This window comes from Podarcis liolepis, assembly GCF_965112155.1.
Source record: "Podarcis liolepis genome assembly, chromosome: 3".
In the NCBI taxonomy this organism is placed as follows: domain Eukaryota; kingdom Metazoa; phylum Chordata; class Lepidosauria; order Squamata; family Lacertidae; genus Podarcis; species Podarcis liolepis.
The window spans coordinates 27621658-27641252 of record NC_139557.1 but is presented as its reverse complement, the minus strand read 5'-3'; the positions used below and the strand labels follow the sequence as shown (position 1 = coordinate 27641252).

General features: G+C 40.6%; 1 protein-coding gene across 3 annotated transcripts in view; it reads right to left on the bottom strand.

Annotated features, from left to right (window-relative positions):
- SNTG2 (syntrophin gamma 2) overlaps positions 1-19595 on the bottom strand; it is a 213471-nt gene that overhangs the window by 122082 nt on the left and 71794 nt on the right. For 2 of the 3 annotated variants that reach the window (XM_083495623.1, XM_083495625.1), the window contains exon 2: positions 8649-8786. In XM_083495623.1, coding sequence (XP_083351749.1) covers positions 8649-8786 — 138 coding nt within the window. The remainder of the gene's footprint in view (positions 1-8648; positions 8787-19595) is intronic. The other variant, XM_083495624.1, reaches the window with a different exon arrangement.

Genomic DNA, 19595 nt, shown 5'->3' with positions numbered 1-19595 from the left:
AGGGCTATAAGGCATAGACCCATTCTTCCACCATAGATTCATTCCTACATTGTTTTATGTACAGAGTTTATACATCTGTCTAAATAGCTGCCCTGTACAGTGAATACTGTTCCTTTAACTGAAATATTAAGTAATTCTACAGAGGGCCAAACTACACATAATACCAAACTTGAAGCACATCAGTTTTTTGTTTTTTAAAAAAATCCTGTTTTTTATTGGGGCTACAGTATGTTGCAAGGGGGAGCTTTAAACTCTCCTGTGATCTGGATGGAAATTTACCCTCTGCTACTATTAACCATTGGAGAAGGAGCGGAGAGACTCTCATTGGCTTTTGTTGACTTTGAAAAGTGTTACCATCTGCTATTCCTTGCCAGCACATTCTGGTCCACCAAGAATGCATGGGTTTCATTTCATTATATATATATTTAAACATCTAAATACCTCCACAACCGTATAGCAGAAATACAATGCTATTTTTAAAAAAGTATTCCACTATGAAGTAAATTATACCCAAGATGCACAGTTTAAAGGCAATTTTGTGGGAGGACGGGACCTGATTGTTGTGCTTTAAAGGTTTTATTGGATGAAGATTTCCTGAAAACTAATCCCAGCCACAGACCTATCTCCTGCAACAGAAGTTGTTAGTCATGTGCATGAGTGACGATTGGTAATGGAAGTTCTGGATTATGGGCTGGTATTACTGTAATCCCTTTTTTACTGTCTCTGCTTCATCTTTCCGTGCTGTCAAATGCTGGAAGCCTCTGGTAACAAAAACACTCCACCGGCACATTGTTCTACCGTGCTCTCTATATGCAGATACATTTTTAAAAATGCAAAAGCAAACAAACCACTCAATACCATCTATATAAAAGCAGCAACAGGAGATGAATGATTTTTAAAGCATGATGCAATTCGTTTTAGCATTTTGTTTCTTAGCCACCGCAAGCGCTGCTGCTGGCTAGTTGGCAGTACATCCATTTTAAAAGAAGGAAAAAAATCATACTGGATGATTATTCTAGTGCTGTTCAGCTTCCAGAATGGCATTTGATCAAGTAGAAACATCCACTCATGTAAGAGAAGGGGAGCTGATTTTCTCCACCTCCTTCTTCCTGCCACAGCATTAAGTAAATCTGTGTGGAGTTCGCCCTCCTAGGTGTGTGACATCATACTGGGTTCATAAGGAAAGGGTTAACTAATTGTAAAATGACTAACCAGTGGGAACCCAAGTGGCAGAGGTAACTGTGTATAAGGTTTAAGCACAGAGGTTTTTTTTTTTGGGGGGGGGGGCATTAGGGTGACTGAGAAGACAGTCTGGAGTTAGAAGAGACAGAGAAGAAAAGTCTGTGGGTTGGGCTAGTCTGGTGTGAGAGAGTGAGAGAATTTGTTAAGAGGAGTCAGTCAAACAGTTAAGATAATCAGTCAGAAGGTATTAGGAAGGTATAGGCCAGTAAAGAAACTAAAGTTAAGATACTGACAGGAATATTATCTGAGAAACCATAAACTTGTTAATGTTTGTAAAATAAACTTGGGGGTTTTTTGGTTCACTTTTAACAACTGTCTGGACTCAGTGTTTTACCCGAGAGTAACGGGTTGGTAGCAGCGGGGAAGCGAGCAGAGTGGTGGCACAGGGATCAATAGACCGCTAAACATCCAGGGACCCTGTGTGATCACCACAAAAGTGGTGGCAGCTGTGGATAACATCAATACCCCGTGATCGCCACAATCTCTTCCAGAACACTGTGGGAAGTGGTGTTAGGGGCTACGGAGGGAGAATCAGAGAAAATTAGCTCCACTTCTCCTACCTTAATTGATGCTTACACGAGATCAGCACTGTATTTCACTTATTGGAACTCGAACTTGTACCTTCCTATTCACAGAATGAAATAGGGGCTACTATCCTATACACACTTACCAGGTAATAAATCCCATTGAACTCAACAGGATTCACATCTGAGTAGACTTGCATAGTAGTGCAGCGTACTGGGATGATCCAGACCTTCCTTTGTGTACAGGATGATGGTCAGCATCAGTACAGAAAACCAAGCAAAATCTTCAAACCTTCCTAGATGTAATTACCCTTTGTTGTGTACATCTAGAGAAGCGGTTCTCAACCTGTGGGTCCCCAGATGTTGTTGGACTACAACTTCCATCATCCCTGAGCTCTGGTCTTGCTAGCTAGGGGTGACGGGAGTTGTAGTTCAACAACATTTGGGGACCTACAGGTTGAGAACCACTGATCTAGAGAATTAGATGGAAATGGGCCTTCCCAGTTGTATCCACCAAGTTCAGTGGGAACAGAACGCGTACCGTCATTTGATTGCATCCACATTCGGTTGTATGAGACAGGTGGATTTCCCCTGCATCATAATCTATAAAAAATTTGCCTGAATTTTCTTTTCCTCAAAGGCTTTCCCAGTCACTCTAATGGGAGAAGGAACTCTGCATGCACTCTCCCCCCATTAAAGTAAACAGAGAAAGCCTTGTAGGCAGGAGAGCTCAGAGCATACACTGCAGACTAAGTGTAGCTCAGGGTGGGTATTTTGAGAACTGTGGATCCAGTGTACCTCCTCAGGTTAAGTTTTCTATTTTCCATGTAATTAGTTTTATTACTGCAGAAAGATTCACACTCCATATTTAAAAAGATTGCTAGCTATGTTCTATCCAATTATGCTAAATGTAACTGACAAACTACTTCAAGTTCCTTTAAAAAAAATAATAATATATATTATTTAGTTTGCTGCTGTGACTTATTTCAGGTATCATTTGGCCTCTTGATTTATCCTAGAACATATATTGTGATGTGAATCCTTTTAAAAAATATATAGTAAACATACCCACACCCACTACTTTTGAACTAGAGTTCACTGTGTAATGCAGGTTTAAACTTCACTCAGGCTTGAAAAACACCAAAAGAGATGTTAATTGCTGTTCGGAACAGAAAAGCTGCCACAACATGAAATCAATATTCCCTCCCCCACCCCCGGTTTTCAACTTGTGATTTTGATTTTCCTATCAGATTCACTAATAGCCACATTCTTATTAAAGCCTTTCCCCCTGACATACTCATGGCGGATGCTGAATTGATAAAGAAATTATTTTCCTGACCTGGAATGCAGCAGCTACAAAAGTACAAGTCGAAAGGCATCAGGGATGTTTTGCTTCCTTTCATCTATTTTGGGAAGGGAAGTTGCTCTGTATGTGTCAGTGCACAATGCAATAAACTGAATGGGACATATGCTGGTGAAATGTTCTGAGCAACATAGCATGTGTCAGTGTACCAAGCCAGGGGAATATCTTATTTTTCTTTTGAAGGGCAGGGGAAGTTGTTATCAATGCGGTTCACAGCGGATCTGTAACAGGGACATCATGTGACGTGTTCTCATAGTGCCGTAATGTAATAAATGGAATGTCTGTCAACCATGCAAAAGTAAATAACACTCCAATCCTACATAAAAACATTACTTTGGAATGCTTTTCCATTACAACAGTGAGGCTTATTTCTAAAGAATGAAAGACAGTTTGTGCATTAAGTCCATTGTCTCTACTTGTACATGCCAAAAAGTATTATATGGAGGATGTGTCAAGCGACCAGGTTAGCCTGCGCCAAGGTCATTTTTTCCCCTCCATGCAGAAGTCTTCCACATACCATTCAGTTAGGTACTGTAATAGGAAGCCTTTTCACCATGTGCAGAACTAATTTCTACACTAAGGGAGAAAGTGTGGCGTATCTTATGAAATGGTCATGTCAGTCTGTGAGCAATGACTGAGCTACCTGAAGGCTGCCAGGCTTCTTTTCACTATCATGAAGCGGAAGTGCAAACCAATCATGAAAAAAGGACGAACAAAGGAGAAAGGTTACATTTATCTCCTAAACAGCATGACTTTAATCCTGACCTACTTCTATCACCTCTGCAAAGGACAGGATAATACACTACAGCCAGAAAGGTGGAATTCTTTGCAAGCCTTCACATCCATTCAGTTTGACATATGTTCAAACTAAGGATGGGGGAATCTGTCAATTTTGGTTTCCTCTCTCTCCCCCTCCCAAGCTTAAGTTCTGTTTTCCACATCAGTTTCCTATACACACACATGAATGTGTGTATATAGATAGATGATAGATAGATAGATAGACAGACAGAGTCCTCATGGAAATGCATCAGCATATTAGTACAAATTTCTACTAATACACACATTTTTATATATGCAACTTTTCTTAATGTTCACATTTATGCAAAATAATTTCCCCAAATAAATCCATTGGGTATGTTAATTTCACTAATATATGCCTTTTATGCACATTATGCCCTAGCATGTGCATTTTTAAAAACATATCAGACATCTGAAGGCAGCCCTGTTTAGGGAAGCTTTTAATGTTTAACAGACCACTGTATTTTAATATTTTGTTGGAAGCCGCCCAGAGTGGCCCAGATGGGTGGGGTATAATTGTTGTTGTTGTTGTTGTTGTTGTTGTTGTTGTTGTTACCTGACTGGAAACCCGCATTGCGAAATTCAGAGAAGCACAAATCTGGAAGGATGATGGCTCTGTTTCAGTTTGCATATTGTTTCAGAAAGTGTGAATTAGGTACAATCACATTTAAATGCAAATCCTAAGTTGCAACAGTTAAAGTTAAATCCTAAATTGAAACAGTAACAATTCATTACTGGTTTTGGTGTCAAAAAAAAGAAGGGTACTCACATTGTTTTACACATGATCACCATTGACTTGTTTTAACTGAAACAGCAAAATCATGTGCTTATACAAAATAGTGTGCTTGGACAGAAAGAAGATGTGAGAATTTCTTGAGACAAAACATTGTATTTAGAGAATTGTGCCTAGCAGCACAAATCCTATATGTGTCTCAGGCTACTCAGAAGTAAGTCCCATTGAGTTTATTTCCTGGTAAGCTGGTATAGGATTGCAGTCTATGTGCCTAAATAGAATAACATTATAAATAACATGTGAAGTGGCAGAAATGTCGTATGTTTGCAGTTTCTAGAGGAAAGTTTTGAGACTGAAAACCTGATGGAAGAACAGGGCTTGGATAACTGAGGATGAAGTGCAGACGTCCTGCCCCTGCCCCTGCCCCTCACCAATTAAGACAAATATCGACCCTCCTGTATCCTTCCAAATGACAGTAGCTTCAAGGGCCATTACAAAAGGTAAGTGGACTGGTCTCTCCACGACACCCCACCCAGTAATTTGGACACTGTGAAATACAGAGAGTTTTACTATTTCTTATCCAATACGAGAATGAGAAGCTCCTGTTCGAAGGCAGTTTTGATGACACCTATTGTTTAGAAAGGCCTAACTTTCTGCAGAATCCAGTATCAATATTTGTAACAGAATCTGAACTATATGCCTGTAATTTACTGATCCGGAAAGATTCTGCAGACCACTACAGATCAATTCCGCTGTTATTAATGATTTATGCTTCCCTCCATGGTTTACAAGCTAGCAACATTAATGATATGCTTTCTTTTATCTTTAGGTGATAATTGCCCTCTCTCTCTCAGCTAGGCGATTAATTACATCTCATGCAGTTTACGACCCCCCACCCCCGAGTCAGCTTTGTCCATTTTGTCATCATCCTCTGTGAAAGTCATTATCCTTTCATAAAAGCCTTAGCTACTCTGAATAATAAACCCAACTTTTTAATCATGACCTTCTTGCTTCTTACATCACATCTGACTTCTGCTGCCAGCATGGGGGTTGGGACAGGCCATTTCTGGGACGCTCCAAAAGGCTAAGACACAGAAGCAGCCCCTGAGCTTGGACTCAAACCTACCTCTCAACAACTCCCACTTGTCTCTGGCCTTGTCTTCATAGCTGTCTCACCTCTCATTCCCATACTTTTCATGAAAGGTGTCCATCTGGAATCATCGTGTACCAGCCAAGCTGCCTTTTCAACTGAGCAGTAATCACATACTGAAGCACCTCAGCTCAGAATATAGCTTAACCGACTTTCTTGATGCTGAGGCACACAGCACACGGGAGAACACACCCAGTAGTCTTTTCAGAGAATGGAGAATACTCTTTCAAAGTATTTTCCAGGGAGAGAGTGTCTAAAGATTTTGAAGATTTGCAGGGTAAGTACCGAGAAACAAGGAGACTTGTGTCCTCTAAAGACAGGGACACCTCATATAATTTCTCCTCAGGACCTCCATCTGCTGAAATTAATTGGACATCCTGAATTCCTACCATTTGGCACTTGGAGTCTCTACCTGTCCCCAATAATCCAGCTGAAAGAGGCACCACCTTACAAGTTAGCAAGAAGCCATGTGGAAAAGGAGGGTTGTTGTGTGCCCCTTATAGAGCTGAGCAGGCGGTCTTTGGCTTGTCTGGGTGGGTGTGTCCTAAGTTATACAAGTCTGCAATAATGAGCAAAAATAAGCTGAAGCAGTAAAGAGTGGGAGGCTAGCAGGTGGAAATAGATGAGATTACAGAGGAGACTATAAGACTGAGTAGATACTAATTTCCTGGGAGCAATGCTCAACACTGAGTACTCATGAATTCCTTATTAGTGGAATATTAGTGGAATAACCCTAAGGTGGAAGAAGAGGATGAGCAACAGGAAGGAAATAAGCCAGATTGAACAGATGAGAAATGAAAAAAAACAAAAACAAAATAGAAGTGTACCGTTTTTATTTTAAGGTGTACAATAAAGAAAATAACTACTTAATATGGTGTCAGGGAACTGCCATCGGAGCCAGAGGGATTCCGGAGAGCGTCCCGGGAGGGAGAGAAGCAGCACATCTTCTGGGGAAGGAAATCAGTGTAACACCAGTGGAGAAGGGGGGCAGATGGGGGAATCAGCAAGGTGGCTCCAAGACTCCTCACCGGGAACCAGTGGGGAGAGCACGGGTCCTCCGATGCCCACACCCTCCCTGCGCAGAAGGCTTCCGCGCAGGGAACCTAGGCAGAGGCTAGGCGTCAAAGAGCTTCTTTGCTGGAAGAAGTTCAAGAAACACCCACTAACGGATTCTGCCAGCAATTGAGACAGTCACGGGCGCGTGGCTGTCCAGACAGAAAGGGTTCATTCAGGCAACCAGCCAAGGGTGGCATTGATTTACACACAAGCAACCCCTAGAACCATTACATATGGTTTTCTATCTGTTATACAATGACAGTTTAGGAAGTGCAGTAAGGGGCTGGAGATTTTAGCATTTCCAAAATGTAACAAAAGTTTGAGAATGTTACAAAGGTTTGGGTTTTTATTTGTGATTACATTTTGTGTTCCAATTTGAAATTGTTTAACAACAACAACAACAAAGATTCTACAATGAATTCATAGGGGAAATATGTCTATGTTGGGTGACCTTGGGTCTGTCATTCTCCCTCTGCTTAACCTAACTCACAGTATTGTTAGGATAAAATGAAGGAGAGAAACACGTTCTCATCTTGAGCTCCTGGGGGAGGGGAACGGTGGGGTATATGTGCAATAAATTAGAGTTTATGAGAATTTCATTTTTTGTCAGGTTAAACATTTATCCATGTGTGCATATTATGCCACCCTTTTAACATTTAGAAACCCATGTTGGCAATTATCATCAACCACAAAGTGCCAAATGACTTAATTATGGATGTCACCTTTCTACCATTAAGAAGTCCATGTTGGCAATTATCTTCCATCACAAAATGTGCCATTTATTAATAACCTGGTACTGAATATAGCGACAGGCGACATACTGCAATTAGAGTGCAGCATCTAATCCTCAGTAAAGGGTTGGGTGCCTGTTAACTGATTTAGCTGAAGGAACCTTTAGCAGCAAGTCATGCTGTCTGCCAAAGTACCTTACGGTTCACTGAATGTCTCTTACCCAGGTCACATCTCGCTGTCCCCTTTCACATTAAGATAAACTATTCCTATTATCCCAAGTTTGTTCTACAGATGACTTTCAGAAACAAGTAAATAAGAAAGAAAATAGGTGAGCTGGAAAACATGCAGTGCTGTGGTCCCAGATGACATTTTTTTTTTAAAAAAAAAAAAAGAATAAAAAATAAACATTAGTTCTGTCAATAGTTCAAAGTGTAATTCAGTCCTAGCCTCCCAGCTTCAAGGCAGGTTCAAAAAAGTTTCATTATCTCCCCGAAGCACTACCTTTCGCATTTAGTTTAAAGATGTTTAAACTTTACAGAAGGGCTGTGCCTTTGAGCAGTGTCACAAATATCTGTGTAGGAGTGCATGTGAATCTGAGCTGCTCAAATGCTAAATCACAGGATATCGACACAGCCCTGCTTAGGATATTCAGTGGCACATGGAAAAGAAAAAGCACTTGCGCCATTTTAAATCCCATGAGAACCTGAGAAGCTTAGGAGTCACGGGAGCATCAATATTTGATACCGAGAAGAACATAATGTGTCTTTATTCTCTTCGTCAAAGTATTTCATTGGAACCAAGGTGGTACTTTACAGAAAGGTAAACACTGCTGAAGGTAAATGGGCTTCCCAGTTCTTGCATACTTTCATTTATTTCCCTTTGCTGTTGTTATCGCTTTGCAAACCTTTAAGAATTTATTTCTACCTGGCAAGCTATTCATATCCTCTGGCACACTTTTGATATTACCTGTTTAGAACAGTGTGCTTTCAGGTAATTTTGAAAGATAGAAAAAACATATGGTTGGGAGCACAAAGTTAGAGAAGCACTTACATTTGCACTGTGATCACTTCCACTAACACAGATGACATCTTGTTTTTGAATTGTTAGTACCTCTTTTGTAAGCTTCAGTCGGATTTCATAGGCGTTTTCGGATATTTCGTCATATAGCAATGCAATACCAGTTTTTGTCTGTAGAGGCAAGGTAATGGGGGGGGAGGGGGAAAACAGATCAAAGATGTCAAATGCATAGCCTTTAAAAATAACAATGATATATAATTTGTATCTTCTGTGTCCTAATAACAGTTTATCTCACCTATGCAGGCAAAGCTGTGTGGTAAGAGGTAGTAAGGAGACACTTTAGCAGAAAATATTCAAGTTACATTCTGTATCAATATTCATAAACTGTTTAATCCTATCATCTACTTTAGCTCTTGCATACCAGCAAAGTCTCGCAGTGTGAGCTAATGAAGGCTTTTTCTGTACCACAAGAATTTGGCAGACATGTCTCGTTCTCCCAAACTTGCCTCTAAGAAAAGTCATCAAATTCCCCTGCAACACAACACTGCTGGTGTAGTATTTTGCCAATGCTAAAGGAGCAAAGTCACTTTCTACAGACTCTGGGGTTGCAGCGCTCATCTCGCTTTACTGGCCAAGGGAGCCGGCGTGCAGCTTCCGGGTCATGTGGCCATCAGGACTAAGCCACTTCTGGCAAACAACAGCAGCGCACGGAAACGCCGTTTACCTTCCGCCAGAGCGGTACCTTTTTATCTACTTGCACTTCGTGCTTTTGAACTGCTAAGTTGGCAGGAGTAGGGACCGAGCAATGGGAGCTCAGTCTTTAGGGATGAACAAAAAGTTTATGCAAGTCTCCCCCTCCTTCTGCTCTCTTAAAATATGCACTGTGAAAAGTGGTAAAAGGCTAGTTGGTGCTTCTGATGGAAATAGGCATAAAACACACACAACTACTTATCTAGCCACAAACTGTAGCGAAAAGCAAACCAGGAGTAGATTGGTATCTAAGCATTAAAAAGTCATTAAACAGAAATATCACAAGACTGCTAAAAGGAAAGTCATTCATTGATACTCTGCATAGATTCACTCAGTGATGGATGAAGGGCCATAGTTTAGTGCTTGAAATCCTGGAACATAATGTAGATCTTTTCAAATCTTAGACATTTGAATGAAATGATTATCTTACTGCATAATCTGCCAGCATTCTCAAAAACCAAAACAGAGCCACATCTTAGAAGCAACTAAACAGTCGCCCAATATGGGAGAGAAACTGACTGACTGTATCTTCCAAGAAATTATTCAAGTGCTCCATCTTCAATAATGTTGAACAAAGTTTAATTTGGACCATTTGCTTAAGCTTACTTAGATCTACTGCATTAAGTTAAAAAAAAATGACTCTGTTTTTGTTCCGTATTTGCATTAATTTAAAAATAGTACAGTGGTACCTCGGGTTACATATGCTTCAGGTTACATACGCTTCAGGTTACACACTCCGCTAACCCAGATATAGTGCTTCAGGTTAAGAACTCTGCTTCAGAATAAGAACAGAAATTGGGCTCCGGCAGCGCAGCAGCAGCAGGAGGCCCCATTAGCTAAAGTGGTGCTTCAGGTTAAGAGCAGTTTCAGGTTAAGAACGGACCTCCGGAACGAATTAAGTACTTAACCTGAGGTACCACTGTATTTATAAGCAATAAGCCTAAACAATAAATGTCATTCGCATATGAGTTACATTATGCAATAGGGTTTTTTAAAAAAAAATATGAGGGGATAAATTTTTCATAGATATCTATGTGTGGAATACACTTCTCACTGAAGTCAATGGAAAAATTAATGGAGCTACGACTATTTAGCAGAGGACATTTTTTAACCAAACACAGACCAATATCAAGTGCTACTACTGCTTAAGAAACCCATGATCCATATAGCTATGTATTAGTACATCTATCTGTAACTTTCATTCAATTCTCAGGAACAGACATAAGCATGATAAGCACAAGTCAGCTGAGGGTCCCATGAATGAACCACTGGACACTGTGGATCAGATGCCATGCAAACACCTTTTTTAGAAATAATCCAAAATATCAGGGCCAATGTTTCATGATGAAATGAAACTATGTTTGTTCTGTCCGCTTTCAAGCTGAAGTGGAGGTTATGTATAGGTTATTTTCTGAAACACAAAACAAGGGATGAATGGGAATTTGTGATTAATGATGACACAACACTCCAAAATCTTCCACTGTATGGATCCTAATGCACCTCATTTATTACTTATATCAAGTCTCTCAACTAAAAGCCTTGTTAAAAATAGCCCTGGGTTATAATGTAGGCATCTTCTGTTAATGACATTAGCCTTGGAACAGGAGTGATTAACAGCTGGTTCTCAATCTGTGTGATCTTAATCACGAGAAAGTAAGCAGTAATGGCTTGTTTAATTAGTGTAAACACAGTGTGTCACCAGCTAATTAGATATGATTGATTGTTGTCAACCTCATTCTCTGCTCAAGACATCAGACACAAACATTTGAATTCAGTAATACATGTTCAGAATGAACTTTCAGAATATCCTTTTGGGTAAAAGGACAGGTATTGTGGTGGGGGAAGAGAGGACCAGCACTCAACAGGATGTAGATAAATTGCTAGAACAGAGACCACGACATTCCAAATAGACTCTGAATAGGCAATGAAGTTTTAAAACAAACAAAAAAAGTCATAAAACATCTATTTTAAATTGGAAAATAATTTTGAATAGTTTAGAATTTCATGTTTACATTTTGTGCTGCAATGTTCACAAGCTTGGCTTTGCAGACAAACAGGCAAGAAGGATGTAGTAACTAATAGTATTCAGATTCTAAAAATTTATTTTACTTTTTAATGGACAGCTAGCTACTTTGGAAGCACCATTGCCCATACTCAATTATTCTATTCCTATTGACCTCAGTACAAACATCGTTGAGCGACATGCTTTGTTGCTAGGATGGACAATTGGCATGTTGTAGCTCCTTGTTATATTTAAGAATATCAATACAATCCAACATTTACAGCAAATCCAGCTTCCAAAGAGTGTGCTGCAATTGTTGCTAGCACTGCAGCGGCATCGGTGGCAGCAGCCAATGAATTGCTCGGAAGCCGGATCTGCTGCTCTTGTGGACCCTGCCGCCTAAGGCAGCTGCCTCACCTTGCCTCATGGGTGAGCCGGCCTTATGCAGGCCTGATCCCGCAGGCTCTGCTTATGCATAATTTGTTATTGTTTCCTGCAAAGGTTTCCAGCTTTCAGCACGTTTCCAAAAAGAACAGCTGCCTTCTAATTAAAATGAACCATAAAAAAGAATAGTTTTGACAACAATCACCATGTTTTATGAAACATGGTTGGGATACAACCTTCACCAACACCCTTCATGTGAGCTGAAAACACTTCCATGGAAGGGGGGGGGGGAGATACCAGATGTCCTTCTGGTGGCAATCTCTTCTCATGGGACATGCCTCAAGCTTAACTTGGTGGGGATGACCAAGTTACACAACGTGGAACTGTTGTGATAATGGGGAATTGAGAAGCTGCATATGCAAACAGAAAACTGCATGCAATTATTTGGATTCCAGCTATCTCCCAACCTTTGTATTTAACTTGGCTGGTTGCCACAGGCAACAAGGGATTCTATGCAAGTGAGTGAGTGGGTTGGTAGAGGAGGGGCAGAGCAATGAGTCGCTCTGCCATGAGTGCCCTCTGTTTTCATTGTCCACAGCCAGCATGGGAGGGACGGATCATTCCATACCTCTCCCATCAGTCCGCTTGGTTTCCATGGTGGTCACAAAGAAATGTGTGTTCCCTGCTCTGCAGCCAAAATGAAAACGCAACAGGATGGTGGTAAATGATGAACACCATTTGGTCGAAGGCAAAATATTTTTACAAACCTGCTAAGAGGCTAGCAGGCTGCAATTTCATGCTAATAACATTGTGTGTGTATGTGTGCCCAGGCTATTTTGCGGGCTTATTTACAAGGCTGGATTAATGCAGGTAGTAAAGGTATTGCTAAAATACGACTGTTGTAGAGAAATAGCCTCTTAATAATTTGTGACAAGTATGGTGTGATTAGATATCCTGAATATGAATAAATCACAGTGACGTGAAGGTTCTATTGAATTCTTCATTGAGATGAAGATTTAAATTTTTTTCCCATGCCATCAGCAGAGTCACCATAGAATAAATCTGATCGGTTAACAGCCCTGGAATACCCAAGCCAAGATCTGCATAGGGGAAGGGCTCTGTGGCAGAGGGTATTCTTTGCATGCAGAAGGTTCCAGTTTCAATCCCTGGCCTCTCCTGATGGGGCTGGAAGAGAACCCTATCTGAAATGCTAGAGATTTTCTGCCAGTCAGTGTAGACCACACTGAGATAGCTGGACCAATGGCATGTTCCTAAAACTGTTCTCACTTCTGCAGCACATAAATACACACCCTTTATGATCTTTGGCATGGCAATCTCTCTGCCTTCATTCCTTATCTGCACAAATGCCACAGGGATGCCCCCTTTCTTAGCACTGAGATTGGGTGAGAAAATAAATAAATACAGCAGCGCAGCCTGGTTCTGTACACCAGGTGCCATTAAGGAAATTGTTTTAAATCTACCAGAAATCACAAAGGTAAACAAGAGTCGAAAGCATTTAGAAGTCCAAGGCTGCAAAACTAGGTGCCCTTGAAAACTTATTATGTATTGGGAGAGGATTATAGGAAAGTCAGACCAGTAATTCCTAAGGGGGGGGGGGAAGCAACGTGAAGACATACTAGATAAGAGATTACAGTATGTCAATACATAAATACTCAGAACTATACGGCATAAAGACAGCTCATCCATATATATGGCACGATTCATTGACTGCAAGAAGAGTATATTTGCTATACATGAGCTTCTGAGAATTAATTTCCAGAATGAGCTTTCCTTCTAGCAGTATACAACCAATGTTATTTACACAGTAAATATTTTTAAAAAGCAAACTTATGTTGTCAAAATATCATGCTGCTTCCTTACATGGCTGTGACATGACGAAAATATGACTTAAAAAGCCATTGGCCTCAGTGTTATTGTTATCTTTTCAATTAAAAGTGAACAGAAAGGGTTTCTTCTAGAAGATTTCTCCCAAAACAGTATACTGAAAGTTTAGTCCAGTTATTATTCTTTCTGGGAATGTGCTTTAGGACGTGAACACCTGCAAACAGGGCTTCAAAGAGCTTCATCAGCTGTGATGACTTGTAAGTATAATTTTATGCCAAGGGGCACACACCAGTGGTGGGTGGGGTCAGGTGCAAAAAGGAAAAGACTAATGGAAAGACAAATGGATTCGACACTATAGAGGTCAGAGATTTCTACATACCTCTTCCAGGCAAGCAAGAGGCATTATCAGATTTCAAGGACACATTTCAGCCAAGCAAAGGCACACAAGGGGAGGGAAATAGGTAAGTCTTTGTTTCTTGGGCCCTCAATTCCCTCCCCCTGTGCTCTGGAAATTGGTGGCGTCTACTTTCCTAGTTTTTGTTCAATATAAATCTTTATAACTCAAAATAATATTTCTAAGGTATTAAAACAGAAGGTAGCAATGTTGACCCATTAGAAAAAGAATACCGTAATTGAAAAAAGTAAACTTCATTAGAACCAACTTAAATGTTACATTGCAGTGAGCACATGTTAAAATTCTCCAGAACGCTTCTCAGAGTGGATGCTAAGAAGAAAGTAAGGAGACCTCAAACATGGAAATTCTGCTTGCACATGAAAAGATGAAGAGTCATGTGCTGATGGAAAAAACAGGTGAAGCAACTTATTGCATTGCTCCCCTAACAAGCTGGAGGTCCGAGAAGAAACTGTAAGCAAATTTGAAAGGTAAAGAGGTGCTTCCTCTCAGGCTTCTCCAACTTTTTTTGAGGTTCTTGCCAGGAGCAAGTACAAAGCAGCTAATAGATAATTCAACAATTAATTTGCTTGTTCTGCGTAATTATCAAACAATATGCATAGTATGCAAACTAGGCTTCCATGGTTTAGGGAAATGTGGCAACCATAGGACAGGTATTTCGTCTCCTTTCCAGGTGCCTCCCAGTTGACATTCCACCTGGGAAAAAGGCAAGAAGGAACAGACAAGTATAAAACTAGAATTACCCGCCAATTCTGTTTTATTTTTTAAATGAAAACACACTCCTTTCTCTCTCAGTGGGTTGGCTGGCTCAGTACAGTTTGGCAGCAAAAAGAACCAATGAGGAGTAAAGCAGCTCTTCAGGAACCCACAATCTCACATAGTCTTACTAGGTTTGGCTTAATGTGAATTTCTTAGTATTTTAAAAAATATATTATTATTTACATTTACATCCCTTGATTTCCTCTGTCCAACAAAATAATTCCATCTCTCAGCAAAATCAACATTCCATAACCTTCCTTCTCTTTTGTAAACTAATTCAGTTAACTTGCCCCTTTCCATCAATTTCATGTATTTTATTAACCACTCCCACTCTCTGGAGCTTGTTCATGGTCCATATTAGCTTAGCAGCTACATAGTGGCTTCAGATTCCTAACCACTTCACCCTTAATTATATTAAACAGAATCAACACTGGGGAAGGTCTCAATGTGGTTTGTATATCAGCAACAGCCTATGTACGTTTTGCCCCTAATCATTAGTTGTAATTGGGCATTCCAACCACACATGCAACAATATGCATTTCCTGCTGTGCATTACCAGCATTTAAATCAATTCACACAAAAAGATTACATTTATTCTTGCAGGTCTTAAGTACCATCTCAATAGTAATTTATTTTATGTTTCCCTAATTAATAAACTTTGTGAATACCTTTCCACCTGGCTCCTAGTATTTTCCCACCGTTGATCTGAAATAGATAAAGGTAAAGGGCCCCCTGATCGTTAAGTCCAGTCGCGGACGACTCTGGAGTTGCAGCACTCATTTTGCTTTACTGGCCGAGGGAGCCAGTGTTTGTCCGCAGACAGTTTTTTCGGGTCATGTGGCCAGCATGACTAAGCCGCTTCTGGTGAACCAGAGCAGCGCACGGAAAACCTGTTTACCTTCCCGTCGGAGTGGTACCTATTTATCTACTTGCACTTGATGTGCTTTCAAACTGCTAGGTGGGCAGGAGCTGGGACCAAGCAATGGGAGCTCACCCCGTCATGGGGATTTGAACCGCCGACCTTCTGATAGGTAAGCCGTAGGCTCTGTGATTTAGACCACAGCGCCATAGCCCACCCCAAATCTCTTCCCCATTAATTCAGTTTTACTTCTCCATATGCATCAGTTTATTACAATTTAGCTCAGTTGGTAAAGCAAGAGATTCATTTAATCTCAGGGTTGTGGGTTTGAGCCCCACATTGCAAAAGGATTCCTGCATTGCAGTGGATTGGACTAGATGATCCTTGTGGACTCTAACAACTCAGCATTTCTATAATTCTATGAATTTTCTGATAGAATCCCCTTTGTTTAGCTTATTATTATTTTCCCCGAAGTTGCCTCTTGTCTAAATATAAATTTTGGAACCAGTATTTCCTACAAGAAATGTATTGTTTGAAACCCTAGTTTAGCTGTGCACAGTACGTCAACTTTCTTGCACTCTCACAAGGCTTGGCTTAGCAGGTTGTGAAAACCAGGGCAATCGATATCAAGCAAATGAAAATAGAAAATCAGTCATAGAGATACTGTTGAGGCAAAATAAACCCGGAAGCCAATTCCCAGTCCGTCTGGGAAAATAGTACAGTACTTGAGACACTGTCGGGGTTATGACATAATACACAGTTGCTTACTTATCCCTGAACTGTGCTCTCTTGGCAACAGTGGAAGAATTGACAAAACCTTTTGCCAAATCTTTTATAAATAACATGCAGAGAGAAAATGTAGGTGTTGCTTAAATGTCCCCTACAGATAAAAATCAACTTTCATTTCACAAGTCAGTGATGTTGATGTGCAGGGGCTTATCATGACCACATCCACAGCCATGCCCCAAAAGAGAGTCCAAAACTGCAGGCAGCTGTATGGATACATTATCATGCACACACAAAAACCAGAAGTGCATAGCATAATACCCAATGTACTAGAATCAGCATGACTGCAATATTATACATGGTTCTCTGGGAGTAAGCTCCACTGAATTCTGACCGCACATTCAGTTTGTAAAACACACTGAGTTTTTAACAAGCGAACTACTTCAGCCAGCCAAAAGAAGAAGAGGAGAAGAAGAGTTTGGATTTGATATCCTGCTTTATCACTACCCTAAGGAGTCTCAAAGCGACTAACAATCTCCTTACCCTTCCTCCCCCACAACAAACAGGTGAGTGAGGCTGTCTCTGAAGTGTGACTAGCCCAAGGTCACCCAGCAGCTGCATGTGGAGGAGCGGGGAATCAAACCCAGTTCACCAGATTACGAGTCCACTGCTCTTACCCACTACACCACACTGGATGAAAGTTTAAGAGGAAAAGGGTTTAGAAATAATAATAATAATAATAATAATAATAATAATAATAATAATAATAATAATAATTTTATTATTTATACCCTGCCCATCTGGCTGGGTTTCCCCAGCCACTCTGAGCAGCTACATACAATATGATGTGCGAAGACAAAAGGGTTAAAGAGAAACCACTGGGCTAAATGCTTTCAGCTTCGTTTGCATTTAGAATTAAATTTCACAACAGAAGTGTTGTCATTTAAACTGCTAGCTTGAAGCAGGAATAACATAAAATGGGGGTGGCTAACCCAGAGGGTGGATCTATCATGGCAAGACAAAGAAACTACTCTCCCTGCCCCCACACTGAAATCTCCCGATTTCAGTGCTGTGGTGCTTGGCACTGAAATCCCTCCGCAATAAAATCTCTTTGGAGAGCGAGCAGGCAGAGGGCTTCTTTTGTCTCCCAAATTCATGTTGTGGTTCTAAAGTGCCACAGCACTGAGTTCAGGAGATAAAGCCCAATGGAAAGTAAAAGGCAGCATTTCCCCCCACCTCAGAGCTGTTAGGGACACTGTGTTTTCTTCCTCACAAAAAGAGCTGTGAAGAGTAAATGGCAGTGTTTTCAGTCCTCTTTGGCTCCACCCCTAGCACTGGGTTGGGGATGACTTTATAAGAAATCTCATCCTGCCTTGGAAGGGAGAAAGAATGATCTCTCAATCTCTCTCTATTTTTATACTGCTCTTCATAATTCACAACAACATAGTTCACAACAACAACAACACATTAAAACAATAGATCCTGCAGCATCCACAAAGTCAAGGCCAAAATTAACTGAAAAGAGATGGAACAACAAGCTGGTATCAAGTCCCAGCAAAGGCTTTGGAAAGCAAATACGTGTTTAGTAAGTGCTAGAAGATCATCAATGTCAGGGTCCTAATAATAATAATAATAATAATAATAATAATAATAATAATAATAATAATTTATTTATACCCCACCCATCTGGCTGGGTTTCCCCAGCCACTCTGGGCAGCCTCCAACAGAACACTAAAATGCAATAACCTATTAAACAATAAAAGCTTCCCTAAACAGGGCTGCCTTCAGATGTCTTCTAAAAGTCTGGTAGTTGTTTTTCTCTTTGACATCTGGTGGGAGGGTGTTCCACAGGGCGGGTGCCACTACCGAGAAGGCCCTCTGCCTGGTTCTCTGTAACTTGGCTTCTCGCAGCGAGGGAACCGCCAGAAGGCCCTAGGCGCTGGACCTCAGTGTCCAGGCAGAATGATGGGGGTGGAGACGCTCCTTCAGGTATACTTATAGCAAAAGGGAGACTTTTCCACAGAGTTGGCACCGCAACCAAAAACATCCTCCTTCTGACCAAGAGCACAGCCAGGAGGGCCTCAGTAGAAGATCTTCATGGCAGGGATGTGTGTGCAAGTAAGCAAGTAAGTAGGTGTGTGAACATAAATGGATGGACTGGCTATGTGGCTCTCAGAAGGGTGACTGAATGTCACTCCAGCCCTTGGACCCCAAAAGAATGTCATAAAAGAGTGGGGAAGAAATACCCAGCCTTTGCTTGATTATCTTCCTCCTTCTCAGACTTCTTGTATGCTAATCTGTCGCAAACAGGCATTAAGCCTTCCTAATCATATCTGAGCAAGGAGGGTCAGGCAATTTCCTTCGTGTCGCTCCTCCTTTGAAGAGAAAAAAAAAGTCCTGGATCTGCTGTGTTTCCCCTTGGAGCATCAATTCCATTGCAGCATATGCTATGCATGCAAAAAGTTCCAGGTTTCAATCCCTTCTGTCTTCAGGTAAGGTTGGGAAAGAAAGACAGAAAGAAAGTTCAGAACCCTGGACAGCAGCTGCTAGTCAATGCTGAGTTAGACGGACATTGTCTAAGTTGATATATGGTGGCTTCCTATGTTTTTAGCATATGGACCACTTAGGTTACCGTCGTGCAGGCCATGTGCGTAAGAGTAAGTGCAATGCAGCTCACTGGGACTTAAGACTTCTGCACAGAATTACACTGATGGTTCCCCTAATTTTAGAACTGCATGGAAAGTGGTCTACTATGATGTCATGACTGAAAGCCAAACTAAAAGGTTTGTTTTGTTTAATTTATTTACCACCTTCTAGCTTAAGAGAAAGCTAACAAAAGTCAAGAATTATGAGAAGCGAACATCTGCATGTTGCATAGTAAGGAATTATGTAAAAGAGAATGTATCCAATCAATCAGCAACTATATTTGTTCACTCTACACCCAATTTTATAAGTACAGTGATTGCAGAATTATGCCTTTGATGCATGATTTAATCATACCCGTCTATTTGTAAAGTGGAATTCATTTAAGCCTCTCTTAGAATTCTTGAAGAGGCCGTGAAAATGAATAAGAATATTATTATATACATTTTGTTGACAAGTGGGCTCATTAAAAAAAGTATACAGCCACCTAAACATAGAGCAAGGGAATAAGAAGATAACCACAAATTTCTAAACCTACCATGGTTTGCATTTTTAGACTATTTCTTCAATATAGTGTGGCAACTTTACTAAAAATCAGAT